The following is a 21,010-nucleotide window of genomic DNA, read 5'->3' on the forward strand; positions in this document are numbered from 1 at the left end:
TATATAGGATATTTTCAAAAAATCAGACTTCACCAATCTCAAGCAAAGATAGTATTAATCAGGAAGCAAAAATATGTCTTAGCATTATAAACAGCAGTTGACCTAAGTCTTAAATTCCATTTACTTTAATGCCAGAGAAGAATTGTAGACCTCAAACTAAGAAACCAATTAACCCACAATCTCCTATTTTCTAATTCACAGAAGGAACAATTAGAAGCTACAATATTAGAGGCAGCACACAGTCAGCAGTTATAAGTAAAACTGATGAGTTTGGAAAAAATCGAAGCATGTTCAGAACAGACACTGCTACATAACCCAATAAATCACTGATGGTGCCAGTGAGGATGTTATTTGAAAACCAAACCAAACCAAACCAAAAAACCCTTAACCTAGTCTAAACAGGCATAACATCAAAAACAGTCAAACAGGGAAGCAGACTTGGCCCAATGGATAGGGCGTCTGCCTACCACATGGGAGGTCCACGGTTCAAACCCTGGGCCTCCTTGACCCGTGTGGAGCTGGCCCATGTGCAGTGCTGATGCGCGCAAGGAGTACCCTGCCACGCAGGGGTGTCCCCCGCGTAGGGGAGCCCCATGTGCAAGGAGTGTACCCGTAAGGAGAGCCACCCAGCGCGAAAGAAAGTGCAGCCTGCCCAGGAATGGAGAGCTGATGCAGCAAGATGACGCAACAATAAAAAAACACAGATTACATGCCACTGACAACAACAGAAGCGGACAAAAGAAGAACACGCAGCAAGAGGACACAGGGAACAGACAACTGGGGTGGGGAAGGGGAAAGAAAGAAATAAAATAAATCTTTAAAAAACAAAACAAAACAGTAAAACAAGCTTCATTTAAAAATCTTATATCTCATAGGTAGCTACCCAAGACAAATGAAAACACATCTAGACAAACACACATATACAAATGTTCATAGCAGCTTTTTATTAGTAACAATCCCAACCTAGAAATGACTCAAATGTCCATCAACACATGAACAGGTAAATATATCAGAATATCCAAAATAATGGAATACTGCTCAGGAATAGAAAGGAATGAATTACTGACATATAACAACATAGATAAATAAAAAAAAAAAAAGGGGGGGGGGAGTAGATGTAGCTTAAGTGGTTAAGCAACTGCTTCCCACATAACAAGGTTTGATTCCCAGTACCTCCTAAAAACAAACAAATGAAAAAACCAACTCTCTTTGGGGAGGAGATGTAGCTCAGTGGTTGAGCTCCTGCTTCCCATGCACAAGGTCCTGGGTTCAAACCCCAGTACCTTCTAAAAAATTTTTTTAAAAAAGCTTTCATGATCAAGTTGGAGTAGTAGGGACCAAATTTACCTTCTTGCCTGAAATAACGAAAACACTGGATGTTGTATGAAATACATGAAAAAAGTTTTCAGACACTGGACATCAGGCAGCACTGATGTGATTACTTAAAAGGGGAAAACAAACAAGGTGAGCACTATGAACATCCTAACTTACACATCATAGAGTTTCCAGACCAAAGAGCAGGCAGAGGGAAGTGGATATGGCTTAACCAGTTGAGCGCCTGCCTACCACATGGGAGGTCCCGGGTTCAGGTACTGGTGCCTCCTAAAAGAAGACAAGCAGACACCACCCCCACTGCAACAAGCAAGATGCCATCCCTGCAGCAGCCAGCTAGGTGCCACCTCCACCTCAATGAGCAGATGCCACAAGCCAGCAGACACCGCAGCTTGCGGGGAGCAAATGTCACTCAGGCCATTGGGCACTCGTCTCCCATGTGGGAGATCCCAGGTTCCCGCTGCCTCCTGGAAAAAGCAAGCAAACAATAAACAGACAAACAAGAGAACCACCTGGGGGGGGAGGGGGAGGAAAAAAAGGAAAAATAATAAAGTAAATAAATAAAAGAAAAAAGAAAAGAAATGCAGGCAGAGACTATAAATCATCTTGGCTTGAGGATTAAGAACTGAAAATGTGGGAAAGCAAACACAGCTAGAGATCACAAGGGAAGAAAGTACCAGAAAGGAAAGAGCTACACAGAGATCTGTAGAGAGTTTCTACTCAGGTCTTCAGCTGAGCAACAATCTATGCATCCAGAGGAGGGAACTAACCATGGATGGAAAAAGAACCATTTAAAAGGAACAGATGATAGGGAAGCAGATGTGGCTCAGGCTACTGGGTTCCCACCTACCACTTAGGACGTCAATGGTTCGGATCCCGGTGCCTCCTAAAGAAGACAGCAAGCTGGTGTGACAGGCAGGTATAGTGGGCTGATTCAACAAGATGATGCAACCAGAGATGTGGGGAGGAAAATAAGAATGAGAGACACAAGAAGCAGAGAGAGGACGTGGCTCAAGTGATTAAGCACCTCCCTCCCACATTAGAGGTCCTGGGTTTGGCTCCCAGTACCTATTAAAGAAACAAGGAAGACGAATAGACATAGCAAGTGAAAAAAAAACAACAAGGGGGTGGGGAGAAATAAATAAATCTTTAAAAATAAATAAATATAAGGAACAGAAGAAGCCATTCCCAAAGCGCACAGGGAATAAGAATAATTCATATTTTCATCAGCTAGCATGGAAATTCTCATAACACGTATGACTTTGGGTAGAATACTCAGAAAAGTACTATTCAGTTGTAGTATAAAATTAGGCCTAGTATTCTGCCTAACAGAGCTTTGAGAAAGCCTTGAAAGGACCAAATTGTTTCCAAGTAATTTTATTTTTTAAAAATTTTTATCCCCCCCCCGCCACACCCATTGTCTCCTCTCTATGTCCATTCGCTGTGTGTGTTCTTCTGTGTCCACCTGGATTCTTGTCAGCAGCACCTGAAATGTTTGTCTCTTTTTGTTGTGTCATCTTGCCGTATCAGCTCTCTGTGTGTGCAGCACCACTCCTGGGCAGGCTGCACTTTTATTGCACTGGGCGGCTCTCCTTATAGGGCGCACTCCTTGCATATGGGGCTCCCCTACGCAGGGGACACTCCTGCATGGCATGGCACTCCTTGCGTGCATCAGCACTGTGGGTGGGCCAGCTCACGCCACAAGGGCCAGGAGGCCCTGTGTTTGAACCCTGAACCTCCATGTGGTAGGCGGATGCTCTATCAGTTGAGCCAAATCCGCTTCCCCTAAGTAATTTAATTACATCGTAGAATAAAGCTCAATAAAGCTCATCCTAGAATAAAGCTTATAAGAACACAAAAAGTCCAGCACCCAAGATGAAATCCATAATATCTACCATACAATAAAAAATTACCAGATATGCAAAAAGGCAGAAAAATATGACCAAGAGAAAAATAAAAAATAGAAGGAGATCTCAAAATGCAGAGGTGATAGAAGTAGAGAAAAGATTGACCATGTTAAGTAGAGACATGGAAGATAGAAGAAATATCTAAGACCTAAATCAGATTGCTAGAGATAGACAGTACAATGTCTGAAAAGAAAACTACCCAGGATGGATTAGCAGCAGATTAGACATCACAGAAAAAAAATGGCCAAAGGGATTATCTCAAATGAAAGAAACAACCATTGTGAATGTAATTAACAGCACCGAATTATATATTTGAATGTGATTAAAAGGGGAAATTTTAGATTGCATATTATTATCAACTATATTCTTTTTAAAAATCCATAGAATTGCACAACACATTGAATCCTAAATTAAACCCTGGACTATAGTTAACAGTACCATCATAAAAATGTGCTTTCATCAATTATAACAAATATACCACACCAATGCAAAGTGTTAATAATAGGGTGGTATATGGGAACCCTGTATTTTATGCATGATTTTTCTTAAACCAACAACTTTTCAAATGAAGAAGGAAAAAAAGATTTGGTGGCAAAAAAGGTGGAAGGGGAACATACCTCAGTCAGACAAAGAATAACACTGGGCAACTAATACATGTGTAATTGGATTCCTCAGAAGAAGGGGAAAGATAATGAAAAAATAATGGCCAAATTTAAAAAAAAATTAATTAAAATCATAAACCATAAATCCAAGCACGACAAGCAGAAGAAACATGAAGAAATCTACGCCAAAGGGTAATAAAATCCTTCAGCTGCTAAAAACCAAAGATAATGAGAAAATCATAAAAGCAGCCAGAGAAAAACAACACATATATACCAAAGAACAAAGATAACAAACTCGTCTGTAAAAATAAAGCAAGCCAAAGACACTGGAGCACTGGGGGAAAAGAAGCTGTTAACACAGAATTCTACACTCAGTGAAAATTTCTCTAAGCAAAAATGAAAGCAAAGTATAAAACTTTTCAGATATACAAAAGCTCAATTAATGTATCATGAGCAAATCTATACTACCAAAAATGTAAAGGAAATCTTTGGCAAAAGGAAAATGACTACATATGGCAGGGGAAGCATAGAGAGATTGCGAAGTGAAGAATTATCTTGTCTGTTTTTTGTTGATTATTATTATTGAAATAATGAAAATGCTTTAATAATGATTGAAGTAATGAATGCACAACTATATGATCATACCAAATACTACTGATTATACACTTTGGATGAATTGTATGCCTTATTAATATGTACCAATAAAACTGATTTGTTAAAGAAAAGATTTATCAGCAAAAAAAATCTAGAATAATTAGATAAAAAGAAGTCTATTAAAGTTATAAACATATATATTAGAAACAGTAAACAAAAAAAGGAATGAAGAGCACTGGAAGTGGTAAATGTAGGCAAATATAAAATACTCTGTTCTTCCTTATTTTTATAATTCTTGAAAAGGTAATTAGCTATGTAACACCAATCATGCTGAAACTCTTCCAAAAAAACTGAAGAGGAACATTCCCAGACTCATTCAATGAGGTCAACATCACCCTAATACCAAAGCCAGATAAAGATACCACAAGAAAAGACAATTACAGACCAATATTCCTTATGAACATACATGCAAAAATCCTCAACAAAATCCAACAGCCCATTAAAATAATTAAACAAGATCAAGTGGGATTTATCCCTGATATGCAAGGGTGAAAAAAAACACAATCATCTCAAATGACACAGAAAAAGCATTTGACAAAATCCAGTATCTCTTCTTGATAAAAACACTTAGAAAACTAGGAAGAGAAGAAAACTTCCTTAACATGATAAAGGCATATATGAAAAACCTACCACTAACATCATACTCAATGGTGAAAGACTGAAATCTTTCCCTCTAAGATCATGATCAAGACAAGGATGCCCACTCTAACAGTGCTAGTCAACAGTACTCGAAGTTCCAGCCAGATCAATTAGGCAAGAAAAAGAAATAAAGACATTCAAATTGGAAGGGAAGAAATAAAACTCTCACTATATGTAGATGATATGATCCTATATGTAAAAAAGTACCAAAAAACCTACAATAAAGCTATTAGAGCTAATAAACGAATTCAGCGGTCAGAGTACAATACCAATGTGCAAAAATCAGTAGTATTTCTATACACTAGTAATAAGCAATATGAAGAAGAAATTAAGAAATTAGGAAAAAATTCCATTTAAAATTGTAACTAAAAGAATCAAATATCTAGGAATAAATTTAACCAAGAATGTAAGGACTTGTACATGGAAAACTACAAAACATTGCTAAAGAAAGTCAAAGAAGAACTAAATAAATAAAAGGACATTCTGTGCTAATGGACTGAGAAAGTAAATATTGTGAAAATGTCAACTGCACCCAAAGAGATTTACAGATTCAATGCAATCCCAATGAAAATTCCAACAGCTTTCTTTGTAGAAATGGGAAAGCCAATCACCATATTTATATGGCAAGTTGAGGGCTCCGAACAGCCAAAACCAGCTTGAAAAATAAGAATGAAGTCAAGCTTAAATTTCCAGATATTAAAACTTTTTACAAAGCTACAGTGGTCACAACAGCATGGTATAGGAAGAAGGACTGATATGTAGGCCAATGGAATCAAATTAAGCATTCAAAAATAAGACCCTCACATCTATGGCCAACTGATTTTTTACATTGGTGCCAAGTCCATTCAATTGCGAAAGAATAGTCGCTTCAACAAATGGTGCTGGGAAAACTGGATTTCCATTTGCAATGAATGAAGTGGTACCCTTATCTCACACCATATACAAACATTAATTTAAAATGGATCAGAAACCTAAATATAAGAATCAGGACTACAAAATCCCTAGAAGAAAACACAGGATCTCATCTTCAGGACCTTTTGTTAGGTAGTAGTTTCTCAGACTATATATACCAAAAGCATGAGCAACAAAAACAAACAAACAACAACAAAAACATCAACAGGTAAATGAGGACATCATCAAAAGAAAAACTTTTGTGTATCAAAATCAAAGGACTTGGGAAACGGACTTTGGCCCAGTGGTTAGGGCGTCCGTCTACCATATGGGAGGTCCGCGGTTCAAACCCCGGGCCTCCTTGACCCGTGTGGAGCTGGCCATGCGCAGTGCTGATGCGCGCAAGGAGTGCCGCGCCACGCAAGGGTGTCCCCCGCGTAGGGGAGTGCGCCCGTGAGGAAAGCCGCCCAGCGTGAAAAGAAAGTGCAGCCTGCCCAGGAATGGCGCCGCCCACACTTCCCGTGCCGCTGACGACAACAGAAGCGGACAAAGAAACAAGACGCAGCAAACAGACACCAAGAACAGACAACCAGGGGAGGGGGGGGAATTAAATAAATAAATAAATCTTTAAAAAAAAAAAAATCAAAGGACTTCATCATGAAAGCAAAAAGATATCCTATAGAATGAAAGAAAATATGCGGAAACAACACATCTCATAAGGATTTAATATTCGGAATTTATAAAGAAATCCTACAACTCAAAAAATAACAACAAAACAAACCAATCAAAAATTGGGCAAAGATTTGAAGAGGCATTTTTCCAAAGAGGATATAAAAATGGCCAAAAGATACATGAAAAGATACTCAACATCATTAGCCACCAGGCGAATGCAAATCAAAACCACAACGAAACATCACTTCATACCCTCTAGAATAGCTACTATTAAAAAAAAAAATTACACATGTTAGAGAGGAGATGGAGAAAGAGGATCACTCATTCACTGTTGATTGGAATGTAAAATGGTACAGCTGCTGTGGAAAACAGTTGGGCAGCTCCTCAGAATTTAATCATAGACTTACCATATAACCCAGCAATCCCACTTCTAGGTATGTATTTCAAAGAAATGAAAGCAGGGACTTGAACAGATAATTGCACAGTGATGTCAATAGCATGATTATTCACAATACCCAAAAGATCTATCAACAGATAAATGGATAAGCATCATGTGGTACATACATACAATTGAATATTACATGCCACATAAAGAAATGGAATTTTGATACATGCAACAACATGTATGAACAACACAAACAAGAAGCAAAAACAACGAGCAAACAGACAAGGGAGCCACCTGGAGTGGGGGGAATGGATTGTGAACTTACATGGAAATCATAACATTTTAAAAAATTTTTAGAAGAGATTTATTACCAGCTAAGGCAATAAAATGAAAACACAAAAAATACCCAACTAATCCAAAATTAGAACTGAAAATCAGGAACATGGGAACAAAAAATAGACGAGAGAAATAAAAAACAAAGATGGTAGATTTAAACCCAACCACATCAATAATCACATAAAATATAAATGATCTAAATACTAGGAAGATAGATATGTCTTATTGGATTGAAAACACCTAATTATATGTTGTGCACAAAAAAATGCACTTTAGGCATAAAGATACAAATATGATAAAAGTAAAAAAATAGAAAAATATGCATCATGCTAACACTAATCACCAAAAAGTTGAAAAAAAGTAATTTAAAAAAGAAAGCTGGAACAGACATATTAATATAATGCAAAGCAGATTTCACAACAAAGAATATTACGTCAAGGATAATGAGTCGTTTCATAATGAGAAAAGCAGTGATTGCATCTAGAGGATATAACAAGAACTACGCAATGAATAACAGAGCTTCAAAACATAGTAAGAAACAGAACTGCAAGGAGAAACAAATACAACTATGGTCAGTGATCTGAAAATCCCTCTATCAATAGTTGATAGAGAAAGCATGCAGAAAATCAGTAAGGACATAGAAGATTTGAATGACACTACTGACAAACTTAACCTAATGAATATTTATGGAACATTCTGCCAACAACAGCAGACAGTCCTTTTAAGTACACATACAATTTTTACCAAGACAAACCATACTCAGCACCATAAAACAGGCCCAATAAGTAGAAAAGGATTTAAATTATATGAAGTATATTCCCTGACCACAATGGAATGAAAGTACAAATCAATAAGAGAAAAATGTCTAAAAAGTCCTCAAATATTTAGAAATCACTTCTATATAACCAATGGGTCAAGAAAGTAATTTTTTAAAGAAGGGAAATTAGAAAGTATTTTGAACTGAGTGAAAAAGAAAACATAACATCAAAATTTGAGGGATACATCTAAAGTTGTATGGCAGGGAATTTTATATCTGTAAAGGCCTATATTAGAAAAGCAAGGTTACAAATTACGCTGTTTTTTCAGTTTACATTCAATTCAAAATATTCTGTAGGTGGCAGACTTGGCCCAGAGGTTAGGGCGTCGTTCTACCACGTGGGAGGTCCTCGGTTCAAACCCCCGGCCTCCTCGACCCGTTTGCAGCTGGTCCATGTGCAGTGCTGATGTGCGCAAGGAGTGCCACGCAGGGGTGTCCCCACGTAGGGGAGCCCCACGCGCAAGGAGTGCACCCCATAAGGAGAGCTGCCCAGCGCGAAAGAAAGTGCAGCCTGCCCAGGAATGCTGCCGTACACACAGAGAGCTGACACAACAAGATGACACAACAAAAAGAAATACAGATTCCTGTGCCATTGACAACAACAGAAGCGGACAAAGAAGACGCAACAAAATAGATACAGAGAACAGACAACTGGGGTTGGGGGGAGGAGAGAGAAATAAATAAATAAATCTTTTTTTTAAAAAAAGATAAAATATTCTGTAATTTTCCTTGTGATTCTTCTTAAACCCATGGGTTATGTAGAAATATGTTGTTTAATTTCCAAACATTTGTGGATTTCCCAATTTAAGATTCCATCCTTTAACACTAGAAGAGGAAAAGCAAATGAAACCCAAAATAAGCAAAAGAAAGAAAATAATAAAATAAGAGAAACAAATGAAACTAGATAGGAAAACAATAAAGAAAATCAATTAAATAAAAAGTTGATTCTTTAAGATCAATAAAGTTGATAAACCTCTAGCCAGACAGATAAGGAGGAAAAAAGATACAAATTGACAATATAAGGAAGAAATGAAAGAGGTGATATCACTAGGGATTCTACAACTATTTCTAAGGATAATAAGCAAATATGAACACCTTTGTGCCAACATATTAGACAATTTAGATGAAATGAACCAATTTCCTTGAAAGACACTAACTACCAAAGCACATTCAAGAAGAAATATCTATTACAGAAATTGAATTTATGGATTAAAAGCCTTCCTGCAAAGAAAACTCCAGGCCCAGATGACTTTCACAGGTGAATTCAATCAAACACCTAAGGGTAAAATAATATCAACTCTATGCTAACTCTTCCAGAAAATTAAAGAAGAGGGAATATTTCCCAGCTCATTCTCAGAGGTCAGCATTATTGATGTTCAAACCAGACAAAGACACTACAAAGCAAACTACAGCCAAACAGCCCTCATGAACACAGAAAAAATAACTTGCAACGTTCCAGCAAATCAAACCCAACAAAATATAAAAAGGACAATATATCATGACCAAGTGGGATTTATCCCAAGGTAAATCGTTGTTAACCTCAACATCCCACTCTCAATAATTGATAGAATCAGAGGGAAAAAATTAGCAAGGATACAGAAAACTTGGAAAATACTTTCAACCAACTAGCTAACATCTATAGAATGCTCCACTGAACACAGCAGAATATACATTCTTTTCAAGCATACATGAAATATTCTCCAGGATAGACTATATGCTAGCAAAAATAAAAAACCAAAAACAACACATTTCTGTATAACTCATGGATCAAAGAAGAATCACAAGGTAACCTGCAAAACATTTTGAATTGAGTTTAAAACAAAACAGAAACATCATATATAAAAATGTAAGGGAACTCAGAGTAGCTGCTTCCCAGACTAAAGCCTAACTGATTTACTATTTTTCAAAGCTTGCTGTACTTGTGAACACCTTCTGTATTTGGATTACACATCTCACCTACCTTCTTGAAGTCAGATTAAACAATCCTACTGAAGAAAAGTTAAAATCACAATTTCTGTTTAAGTGGAGCTCATCTTTGTTGTAGGCTTCTGCCATCTGGCTATGGTAATGAATAATCATGCTTGCCTTTATGATCATGGAGAGAATACTAGGGAAAAAAACTAAAAGTATCCAAGAACAGTGGCAAACAAATGCCTTAATCTTCACTAGTGGTGTAGTATTTTGATGTCCAAAGTTACATTTGATGATGCTCAAGAAGATTATACTGGGAAGCAGATGTGGCTCAAGTGATTGGGCTCCTGCCTACCACATGGGAGGTGCCTACCACATAGTTTGGTTCCCTATGCCTCCTAAAGAAAACTGTCAGCTGGCGCGACATGCAGGTGTAGCAAGCTGACACAACAAGATGACGCAACAAGAGACACAAGAGGAAAAACATAATAAGAGGCACAACAAAGCAGGGAACAGAGGCGGCTTAAGCTATTAGGTGCCTCCCTCCCACATCAGAGGTCCCTGGTTCAGTTCCTGGTGCCTCCCAAGGAAACAAGACAAACAAACAGGAAGTGAAAACAACAAGAGGGAGGGGAAAGATAAATAAATAAAATAAATCTTAAAAAAAAAAAGTATATTCATGGATGGTAATTGTAGTGTATAATATATAATTTATCTTGTGATGTTCTTGTGTAAGTAATGGATGTATTTCTGATGTTAGTATTTCTACATTGAAACTTTGCAGTTCATTAATGAATATTAACATCCTGCCAATATTTTACAGATTCTAAACAAGAACAGATTAGTTGTCAATAAACAAAAACAGTAATGGATTTGTCCTCCATGTTGTATATACTTCCTATTTGCTGCACACTTATTAATACTATGTCTACCTCCAAGAAAAATCTCCTAGGTGTCTGTGTGCTTAACTAAGGACCATTTTATATATATAAAATTAAGTGACATATATATCAAAGATATCAAAGTTCAATCAGGTATCACATTGTAATGTTCATTACAAGAGTTAGATGATCCTAAGATACAGAATATGAAAAGGATGAAGGATCCTGTTAAGACCTAAGGTCTTTAGATTTAGGAAGGAAGACACACAGATATTAAACCCCCAAATATGCAAACCTAAATTAAGTGATATAAGTGACCTCAGAGGGAATTAAGCAAACTTCTATTAGAGTCAGATTATTAGCCCCATCCTGGACATCTCCCGGTCCTTAAAGAAATCTCAGCAAGCAGAAACAACAATCCCAAAAATTCCATGTGCAAGTAGCATAAAAATTACTTGGCAAAACATATGTATTTTCTTAGTGAATAAACATCTTTTAACCCCAGATTTATAATCGATTAGAAATTCTTACGGGAAAGTTTGCAGGGCATTAATATTTTTCTAAGAACTCTGTGCATATCTGATAGTTTAAGAATTTGTGGAGGAGGCTGTTGTTATGGGAGGAGTGGGGTGAAGGTATATGGGGACCTCATATTTTTTTAATGTAACATTAAAAAAAAATAAAGACAAAGAAATTTTAAAAAAAAAGCATTTGTAAAATTTAAGGGAATTTGAATTATAGTAGTATGCCAGCCTTGTAAATCCAATTTAAAATGTGTAATCGATTGTTCTGAAATCATGATTTTAATCAGAAAGTTAACTGTTTATACACAGTATTGAAACATTTAAAAGAACTTAGTAGGGCCCAGATTTATAACTTTTTTTTTTAATTTTAAAAATATATTTTCAGTCTAGTGATTGAATTTTAGCATCTGGAGAAAAGTATATTGGAATTACAAGCCAACATTTTTGATGTCCAGTGCAGACTGTTCAATGCATCATCAATTGACATTTCAAAAGACAGACACTTGCAGCAAAATTTATTTAAAAATTAGACATCAAACTGACAGGAGAGTAAAACATCTATTGAGGTCACAGTCAGGAGAAGGGCCATCTCCCTCTGGCGAGCCCTAGATGTGAAAGTCATTCTGAAGACACACAGCACTGTCTGGAACTATTCCTGAGGGAGAGTTTCTCAACAGCAAAGTTCAATAGACCAGAACATGGAAAATAATCACGAAAAAAGTTAAAGGTTGGTATTATCAAATAATAGCTTGTGAATAATGCTATATTGCTTGGGTTGAAGAGAAGTCTGCAGTAATGGGATCAAACCTTGCCATTCTCTCAGAGAACTGTAAGCTATATACAGAAATACACTTAATGGATGATGAGGGAAAATGTTCCTATGACCAAAAAATGAATGCCCTTTGTATGTATAGTCAGCTTTGGTAAGATCAAGCAAGTATCTGAACCCAGCAACAGGGCCAATACAGCTGGTATTTCTCCTTGCAAAGGGGAACAATTCCAGGATGATTCACATTTTCTCATGGTTTCTTTCCAGGTCATTTGCATGTTCTTGCGAGGGATCTGAACAGAATTTTGGTCACTGCCATTCACTAGGGTCCCAAATGTGATGAACCCTGTCAGCTGTACCCAGCTGGGCACGTACCTGTTCTAAAGCTGGTTTTGTTGTGGTTTTAAAAAGGTTCCCTGGAATCCAGACTTGGGAAGCATGGGAATTTATGACAAAACACATCCTGTCATCCACCACAAAATCTTGGGCTGTGCTTCATTGCCTTGGGGTACAGCAGAGCCCATGCTCAGAGGCTGCAAGGTTGACTGTGATCAGCCTAGAGCCTGGTTACAGTGCTCACATCATTTAGTTCCTCTGGTGGCTCCTTAAGATTCTGACTTGCAGCATAACTCCTTAGGTATTTGGCTTAGTAAATAATGCTGATGCTTCTCATTAGGAAAATGCCAGCAATCACTGCAAAGTAGCTCCCATAAACTAAGAACTGAAGGCTGATTGGCAGGGTAAGCCCTCTTGGATCCACTATGATCCCAGTTAGGATGTGTGGATCACCAAAGCCAACTCTCCCAGGAAATCCCAGTTGAGTTTCACATAGCCCACCACAAAGGTAGTTGCGGCCCCACCAAATGTTGCCATTGCTTCTACTGCCCCATTATACACGGAAGACTCTTGGGATGGTGCCTTGTAATCCCACAGGATTTGAACATAGTTCAAAACCTGGTTAAAACCAGCTGTGGCAAGCCCACCACAGAGAGCAGTAAAAAAGGTGCTTTGAGGAGTAGTACCCCTTCATGTCTTGAAACCACTGCACAAAAACTCTCTAAATCACATTTTTCTGACTAAACCTGCTCAACTGGAAATCAAGCAGACTCTCTGAAATGGTGTTTCTGAAGGGAGTTTCCTCTCTTTGCAGCCTACTGCATCAGCCTCCTGAGATCTATCTACCACTGTGTCTGTTCTCTGAGACATTTGCCCTTCTTGGTTGGCTTTTGCATGAAAGAACATGCTCTTCTTGGGCACTGGAAGAAAAAGTGAGCAAAGCAAGGCCAAAGAGACCAAAGCCAAGGATATGATGTTGAGGTAAAAATACGACATGTTGGCCAGGGTCGCCAGGAGCTGAGCCAGCAATAAGCCTGCTGTGTAGGCCACCAGTGTCATGCTCCGACAGTAGCTGCTCACTTTCTGGTAATGCTCCAGGCTTACCATGCTGTATATGTAGGCAAGTAGGCCACCTTGGTGACAGTGACCACCCCAAAGAAGAACCCAACAGCTTGCATGGCCTTCACTCCTTGGCCAAACAAGAGTAGCAGCCAGGTCACAATGAAGCTGATCCCCTGCAAGGCAATGACTGGCTTGTAGCAGACATAACCGGTGAGGATGAACAAAGGCAAGAGCAGCAGCAGGTAAGAGTATGTCCAGACAGGAAGGATCTCGTTTGTGATCTCAGTGATTGTCAGGTTTTTCTTTGGTCCAGCTAAATATGGTATTAAGAATGGTTCTGAGGGTCTCATCATGGAGAAAAATCCAAAAAGCAGAGGATCACAGTGGGATAAATCCAGGAATGGCTCTGTGAAGTTTGGAAGGGGGGAAGGGGAGAGAAATCAATAAAAAAATCTTTAAAAAATAAAATAAAATAAAAAACCTCTGGGAAGCAGACTGGGCTCCCACCTACCATATAGGAGGTCCTGGGTTTGATTCCCAGGGCCTCCTGGTGATGGTGAGGCGACCCAGCCACGCCTGTGCAGAGAGCTGATGCAACAAGATGACGGGACAAAAAAAGAGACACAGAGGAAAGACAATGAGAGGCACAACAAACAAGGGAGCTGAAGTGGATCAAGTGACTAAGTGCCTCTATCTCATGTCAGAAGGTCCCAGGATCAGTTCCCAATGCCTCCTAAAGAGAATATGATAAGAGAAGACAAGCAGACACAGAAGAATGTGCAGCGAATGGACACAGAGAGCAGACAGTGAGCAAAGGCAGCAAGGGAGAGGAGAATAAATAAAAATAAATCTTTATAAAAAACTCCCAAAGATGAAAAATTCAGGACCAGATGGCTTCACAGGTGAATTCTACCAATCTTTCAAAGATGATCTAATACCAATCTCGCTCTAACTCTTTCAAAAATTGAACAGGAAAGAATGCTACCAAACTCATTCTATGAAGCCAACATCACTGTAATACCAAAACCAGATAAAGATACTACAAAATTAAAATTAGGAGGTTCAGATGGGCATGCATATGAGGCACATAAATGTGTTGAAATGTTCATGGGGCACTGTCACGTTGGGTGGAGAGTCAAACAATAGTCGAAAGAATACTGAATTCCCATCCTGGGGAGGTCTGCCATATTCTCTGATGGAACAGCAAGAATGTCCCAAGTATAGAGGCAATGGCTAGTGAAGGAGGACGGTCCGCTGACGGGCCCTTGATATTGAACCTTTACTCTTGAAACTGAAACTTAGCACAGTATTATAGGGTGTAAGTGTTACCTCCTGAGAGCCTCCTTTTTGCTCAAATGTGGCCTCTCTCTAACCTGAACTCAGCATATAAATGCAATAACTTCCCTGCAGCATGAGACATGACTCCCAGGGATGAGCCTCCCTGGCACTGAGGGGTTACTATCAAGCACCAACTAGCAATGCAACTGGAAAAAGACCTTGACCAAAAGGGGGAAGAGGTAAAGACAAATGAGTTTATATAGCTAAGAGACTTCAAAGTGAGCTGGGGGAAGCAGATGTGGCTCAATTGACTGGGCCCCACCTACCACATGGGCGGTCCCAGGTTTGGTTCCTGGTGCCTCCCAAAAAGAAGACTAGCACACAACAAACAGGCACAGTAAATGCAAAACAATGAGAGGGTGAGGAAAAATAAATGAATGAATGAATGAATGAATTACACACCACAACCAAGTGAATTTTATCCCAGGTATGCAAGGGAGGTTCAACACAAGAAAATCAATTAGTATAATAAATCACATTAATAAACTGAAGAAGAAAAATCAGATGATCCTCTCAAATGATGCAGAAAAGGCATCTGACAAAATACAGCACCCTTTCTTGATAAAAAAACTCCAAAAGATCAGAAGAGGAGGCTTTCTTGATATGGTAAAGTGCATATATGAAATACCTCCACCTAGCATGGTACTCAAAATGGTGAAAGACTGAAAGCTTTCCTGCTGAAATCAGGAGTAAGACAAAGATGCCCACTGTCACAACTGTTATTCAATATTGTGCTAGAAGTTCTAGCTAGAGCAATTAGGCTAGATAAAGAAATAAAAGGCACCCATATAGGAAAGGAAGAAGTAAAACCTTTCACTATTTGATAACGTTATGATCCTATATCTAAAAAATCCTGAAAAAGCTACTAGAACTAATAGACAAGTTCAACAAAGTGGCAGGGTACAAGATTAATATACAAAAATCAGTAGTTTCAATATCTGGTGATGAGCAATCTGAGGAGGAAATCAGAAAAAAAATTCCATTTATAATAGTAACTAAAAGAAGCATCTAGGGGAAACGGACTTTGGCCCAGTGGTTAGGGCGTCCGTCTACTATATGGGAGGTCCGCGGTTCAAACCCCGGGCCTCCTTGACCCGTGTGGAGCTGGCCATGCGCAGTGCTGATGCACGCAAAGGAGTGCCGTGCCACGCAAGGGTGTCCCCTGCGTGGGGGAGCCCCACGCGCAAGGAGTGCGCCCGTGAGGAAAGCCGCCCAGCGTGAAAAGAAAGTGCAGCCTGCCCAGGAATGGCGCCGCCCACACTTCCCGTGCCGCTGACGACAACAGAAGCGGACAAAGAAACAAGACGCAGCAAATAGACACCAAGAACAGACAACCAAGGGAGGGGGGGAATTAATTAAATAAATAAATCTTTAAAAAAAAAGAAGCATCTATTCGGGAAGCAGATGTGGCTCAAGTGATAAGGCCTCCGCCTACCATATGGGAGGACCCAGGTTCAATCCCTGGGACCTCCTGGTGAAAAAGAAAAAGAGAAAGCATGCCTGTACAGCGAGCCAGTGCCCACACAGTAAGCCAAGTGCCTATGTGAGTGCCCACATGGTGAACCAGTGCCTGCGTGAGTCACACAGCAAGATGATGATGCAACAAAAGAGACAAAGGGGAGAGTCAAAGTGAAGTACAGCAAAGAACAGGAACTGAGGCAGCACAATTGACAGGGAACCTCTCTCCAAATCAGAGGTCCCCAGGATCGAATCCCGGTGAATCCTAGAGGAGAAAGATGAGAAAAGAAATAGATACAGAAGATTGCACAGCAAATGGACATGGACAGCAAAAACAGCAGAGTGGGAGGAGAAAATAAATCTTTAAAAAATATATATTAATAAAGAATCAACTATTTAGGAATAAACCTAACCAAGGACATAAAAGATCTATATTCAGAAAATTACAAAACATTGCTAAAAGAAATCAAAGAATACTTAAATAAATGGAATGACATTCCATGTTCATGGACTATAACAATAAATATCATTAAGATGTCAATTCTATCCAAACTGATTTACACATTCAACGCAATCCCAATAAAAGTCCCAACAGCCTTTTTTGCAGAAACGGAAAAGCCAATCATCAAATTTATTTGAAAGGGTAAGGGGCCCCCAAACAGCCAAAAATGTCTTTTAAAAAGTTCTGACTTTAAAGCATACTACTTAGCTACAGTGGTAAAAAGAGCAGGCTATTAGAATAAAGATAGATTCATCAGTGGAACCGAATCAAGAATTTAGAAATAAGATCCTCACATCTATGATCAAGTGATTGTTGACAAGGCAGTCAAGGCCACCCAGCTGAGCCAGAACAGTCTATTCAACTAATGGTGCTGTGAAAACCAGATAGCCATATCCAAAAGAAAGAGAATCTCTATCTCACACCTTATAAAAAAATTAATTCAAAATGGGGCAAGGACCTAAACATAAAAGCCACAACAACAAAACTTCTAGAAGAAAATGTAGCAATACATCTTCAAGATATTGTGGTAGGTGGTAGTTTCTTAAACCTGACACCCAAAGCAAGCACAATGATAGAAAAATTAGATAAATGAGATCTCCTCAAAATTAAACATTTTAAAAGATTTTGTCAAGAAAGTAAAAAGGCAGCCTACTCAATGGGAGAAAATATTTGGAAACCACATATTCAACAAGGGTTTGATGGTTATGTAAAGAGATCATACAACTCAATGATACTGTGTATAGATACAATCTTATTTCATAACTCTCCCTCACCCCATCCCCATGTCATCTAATTCCTCCCTCCCCCCTTCCAACAATCTCTGGGAGTTAAGGGAATAATTCTGCTACACAAACTTCCTAATAACCCTAAGTGCCCTGGAGGCACCGAACTCTAAACCACAAATCATTTCATATTAGGGAAAAGGAACAGCAGGGTTGTCTCCTCATTCTAGCTTCATTCTAGTTCCTGTTCCCTCCGCCTATAATTTTCTTATGTTATTTATCACACTACTCTGTAGTGACATTTTTCTTTGTTTCTCATTTAGACCAGTAAACTCTTTGTAGATCAGTACATCTCTCTTGCCTCAGAACCTATCACATAGATTCCCAAGTGTTCAATGTTTTCCTTCCCCTTCGTCTTTTTTTAAAGCAGTTTTACTTCAAGTATAGTCACATATCATACATTCCACCCAAAGTGTACAATCAATGGCTTATAGTATAATCAGTGTTGGGCATTCATTACCACAAAAATTTTTAGAACAATTTCATCACTCCAAAAAGAAAAACTCCACACCCCTTAGCAGTCTTCCCTTCATCTTTAATTAGCAAAATTGTAACCAACCCATAAAGATGATGCTATTAATGAGGTTGTTCAAGATCCAGTTTAATTGTCAGTTACTAGTTGTTCCCAATGCCCTGAACTGGAATCACTCAACTTGGCTACCACTCTAGAACCTGCCAAATATCTTTTTATCTTCATGACAGAATACCATAATATTTAAGTGTGCAGGCTTTGAAATCAGTCCTGAGACCAAACTAGGTTCTGCGACTTACTTTTAATCTTGGGCAAACTACTAAATTTCTTCAACAACAGAACACTGAATACCACCAGAAGGCATGGTTGGAAGAGCTTACCATGAATTAGCTCATTTAATCTTCACAGCAATCTAAAGAAGCAGGCAGGGGCAGGGGACTTGGCCCAGTGGTTAGGGCGTCCGTCTACCACATGGGAGGTCCACGGTTCAAACCCCAGGCCTCCATGATCCGTGTGGAGCTGACCCATGCGCAGTACTGATGTGCGCAAGGAGTGCCCTGCCACGCAGGGGTGTCCCCCGCATAGGGGTGCCCCATGCGCAAGGAGTGCACCCTATAAGGAGAGCCGCCCAGCGCGAAACAAAGTGAAGCTGCCCAGAAATGGCGCCGCACACACGGAGAGCTGATGCAGCAAGATGACGCAACAAAAAGAAACAGATTCCCATGCCACTGACAACAACAGAAGCGGACAAAGACAATGCAGCAAATAGACACAGAGAACAGACAACGGGGGGGGGGGGGAATAAATTAATAAATAAATATTTTTAAAAATTAAAAAAAAATAAAGAAGCAGGCACTGAGAGGTTAGATAATTTGCCAGTCACACAGCTGGTAAGTAGCATTTACTTCAAACCTCCGAAGCTAGCCTCAGAGACCATACTCTTAACCTCTGTACTGTATTGCTTCTCATTAAGTCTCATTTCTTCATCTGTCTAAGGGTGAAAACAATATCTACCTAAGAAGTATATAAAATACATAAAGTACATCACAAATAGAGCTAAAAAAGTTAGTTTTGCCTCAATCATTTATGCTCCTTCAAGGCACAGTCTTTCTTATATTTGCATTTGTTTCCTTGTACCTAGCACAGGGTATAATAAATAGGCCCAAAATAAATATTTCTTCAGAGAAATGCCTTTGACACCCAGAAATCCAAATACAGATGGAAAAAGACAACACTATACAACAAGTGAAAATTTGAACAGCGTTATCATAAAGGCATAAAGAATAATCAAAGCTGTCTGATAAAGTGGGAAAGATGTGTAAGGTGACATCGATGTCTAAGGTGACATAGCTAGGGCCTGGAGGGAAGTACTGGACATTGTATACCTACTTCCCTAAATGGTAATTACAAATAGTGCAAAATACAATTCCAAGAAACAATCTTTAATGGTGACATCAGGATAATTCTTAACTGCAAAATACTGTTAAAGGGCCAAGGCCAGAAAAACTAGGCTCTATAGACTCAGTTGCGTGCAGAAGACAAAAAGGAGGAACTTTCTCTAATGACCAAATAATTACGGCAGTGTTCCTAGTACCATTTGCCACACGATCTAGAAGACCAAGACGGAGTAAAGTTTAAAAAGGCCTAAATTTCAAGATCCCTGGGCAAGTGATACATGGGCAGGACACAGTCAAAGATTCTAAAGGCTGCCACCTTAATGCTAACTGACAGGGACAGTAACTGTGCCAACTCTGAACTTAGAGATGGTCCAAGGAAAAGTGGGTGCAGCCGGCTGGGGCGCAGTTTTACTAGATGGGTTGCGACAGGTTGAAAGCAACAAACCGACTTTTGCGGGTCCTACTACCGCCTTCCTGAGGGCCCCCAGAATGGAGTAGCGGTCATCTGCGATACCTAGACTCGTCGGAATCCGTGGGGAATCGCTCCGATTAGAGGACCCATGAGTTAGCCCGCTTTACAATGCCTACAACAGTAAGAATCCCCCCAAAATCACCTACAAAGGACCGTACGGTCTCCCTTTGCTCCCCTGCCCCTTTGGGAAGAATGGAACATGAAGACATCTCTTTCCGCCAGGCCGGAACAGGCCAGGAATCAAATGTGAGCTAAGAATAGAGCACGGACAAAGGGCCTCTGGCCACAGACTCCAAAGAGGGGGCGATCCGGCCGTCAGAGCGGCTCAGGTCCTCCCAGCAGGGCCCCTGAGGTTGGCCTGGCCCCGCAGTGGCGGCGTCGACAAGACAAGGGGAGCCCGGGTATACAAAAGGCGGTCAACCTCACCTGCCGCTTGTTCATCCGTCGCACATCATCCAAAAAGTCTAGAGACAGCATGGCGGGGCCGGCGAGCAAGGCACGCGGGGGGAGAGAGAACGCTGGCACCACCGCGGAACCGAGGGCTCACCGGCACTGCTCGCGCTGCACTGGCCCCCGCGGCGCCTGCACTTCCGCTTCCGGGGCCGCCACGCTCGCTGTCCTGTCCCTTCGCTTTGGCTTGTAGACACAGGGACTCGCTAGTCTTCCAGTCCAGCCTCCCAGCCTGGCCTCGTGGGACCCACTCGCTTCCAACGTCCGCCGGCCGACAAGCCTCGGAGTCCGCCTAGCTCACCCACCCGGCGCTGGTGACCCGGGGTCAGAGGGCGAGGCTGCAACCTCCGGAAGGCGGGCCCTCGGGTAGGCCCGGCCAATCGGCAGTCGCCTCGCCAGCCTCGGCAGGCGGAGGCGGCCC

General features: G+C 40.1%; 1 protein-coding gene and 1 pseudogene across 1 annotated transcript in view; both read right to left on the reverse strand.

Annotated features, from left to right (window-relative positions):
• The window catches only part of SEC11A (SEC11 homolog A, signal peptidase complex subunit), a 54,878-nt gene extending 33,960 nt beyond the window's left edge, over nucleotides 1-20,918 (reverse strand). The window contains exon 1 of the mRNA XM_004479608.4: nucleotides 20,566-20,918. Within this exon, the coding sequence (XP_004479665.1) occupies nucleotides 20,566-20,616 (51 nt within the window). The 5' untranslated portion in view covers nucleotides 20,617-20,918. The remainder of the gene's footprint in view (nucleotides 1-20,565) is intronic.
• On the reverse strand, nucleotides 12,465-14,660 carry LOC105744813 (thiamine transporter 2 pseudogene; annotated as a pseudogene).
• Nucleotides 20,919-21,010: the final 92 nt, after the last annotated feature.

The sequence above is a fragment of the Dasypus novemcinctus genome, chromosome 3 (assembly GCF_030445035.2).
Source record: "Dasypus novemcinctus isolate mDasNov1 chromosome 3, mDasNov1.1.hap2, whole genome shotgun sequence".
Classification (NCBI taxonomy): Eukaryota; Metazoa; Chordata; class Mammalia; order Cingulata; family Dasypodidae; genus Dasypus; species Dasypus novemcinctus.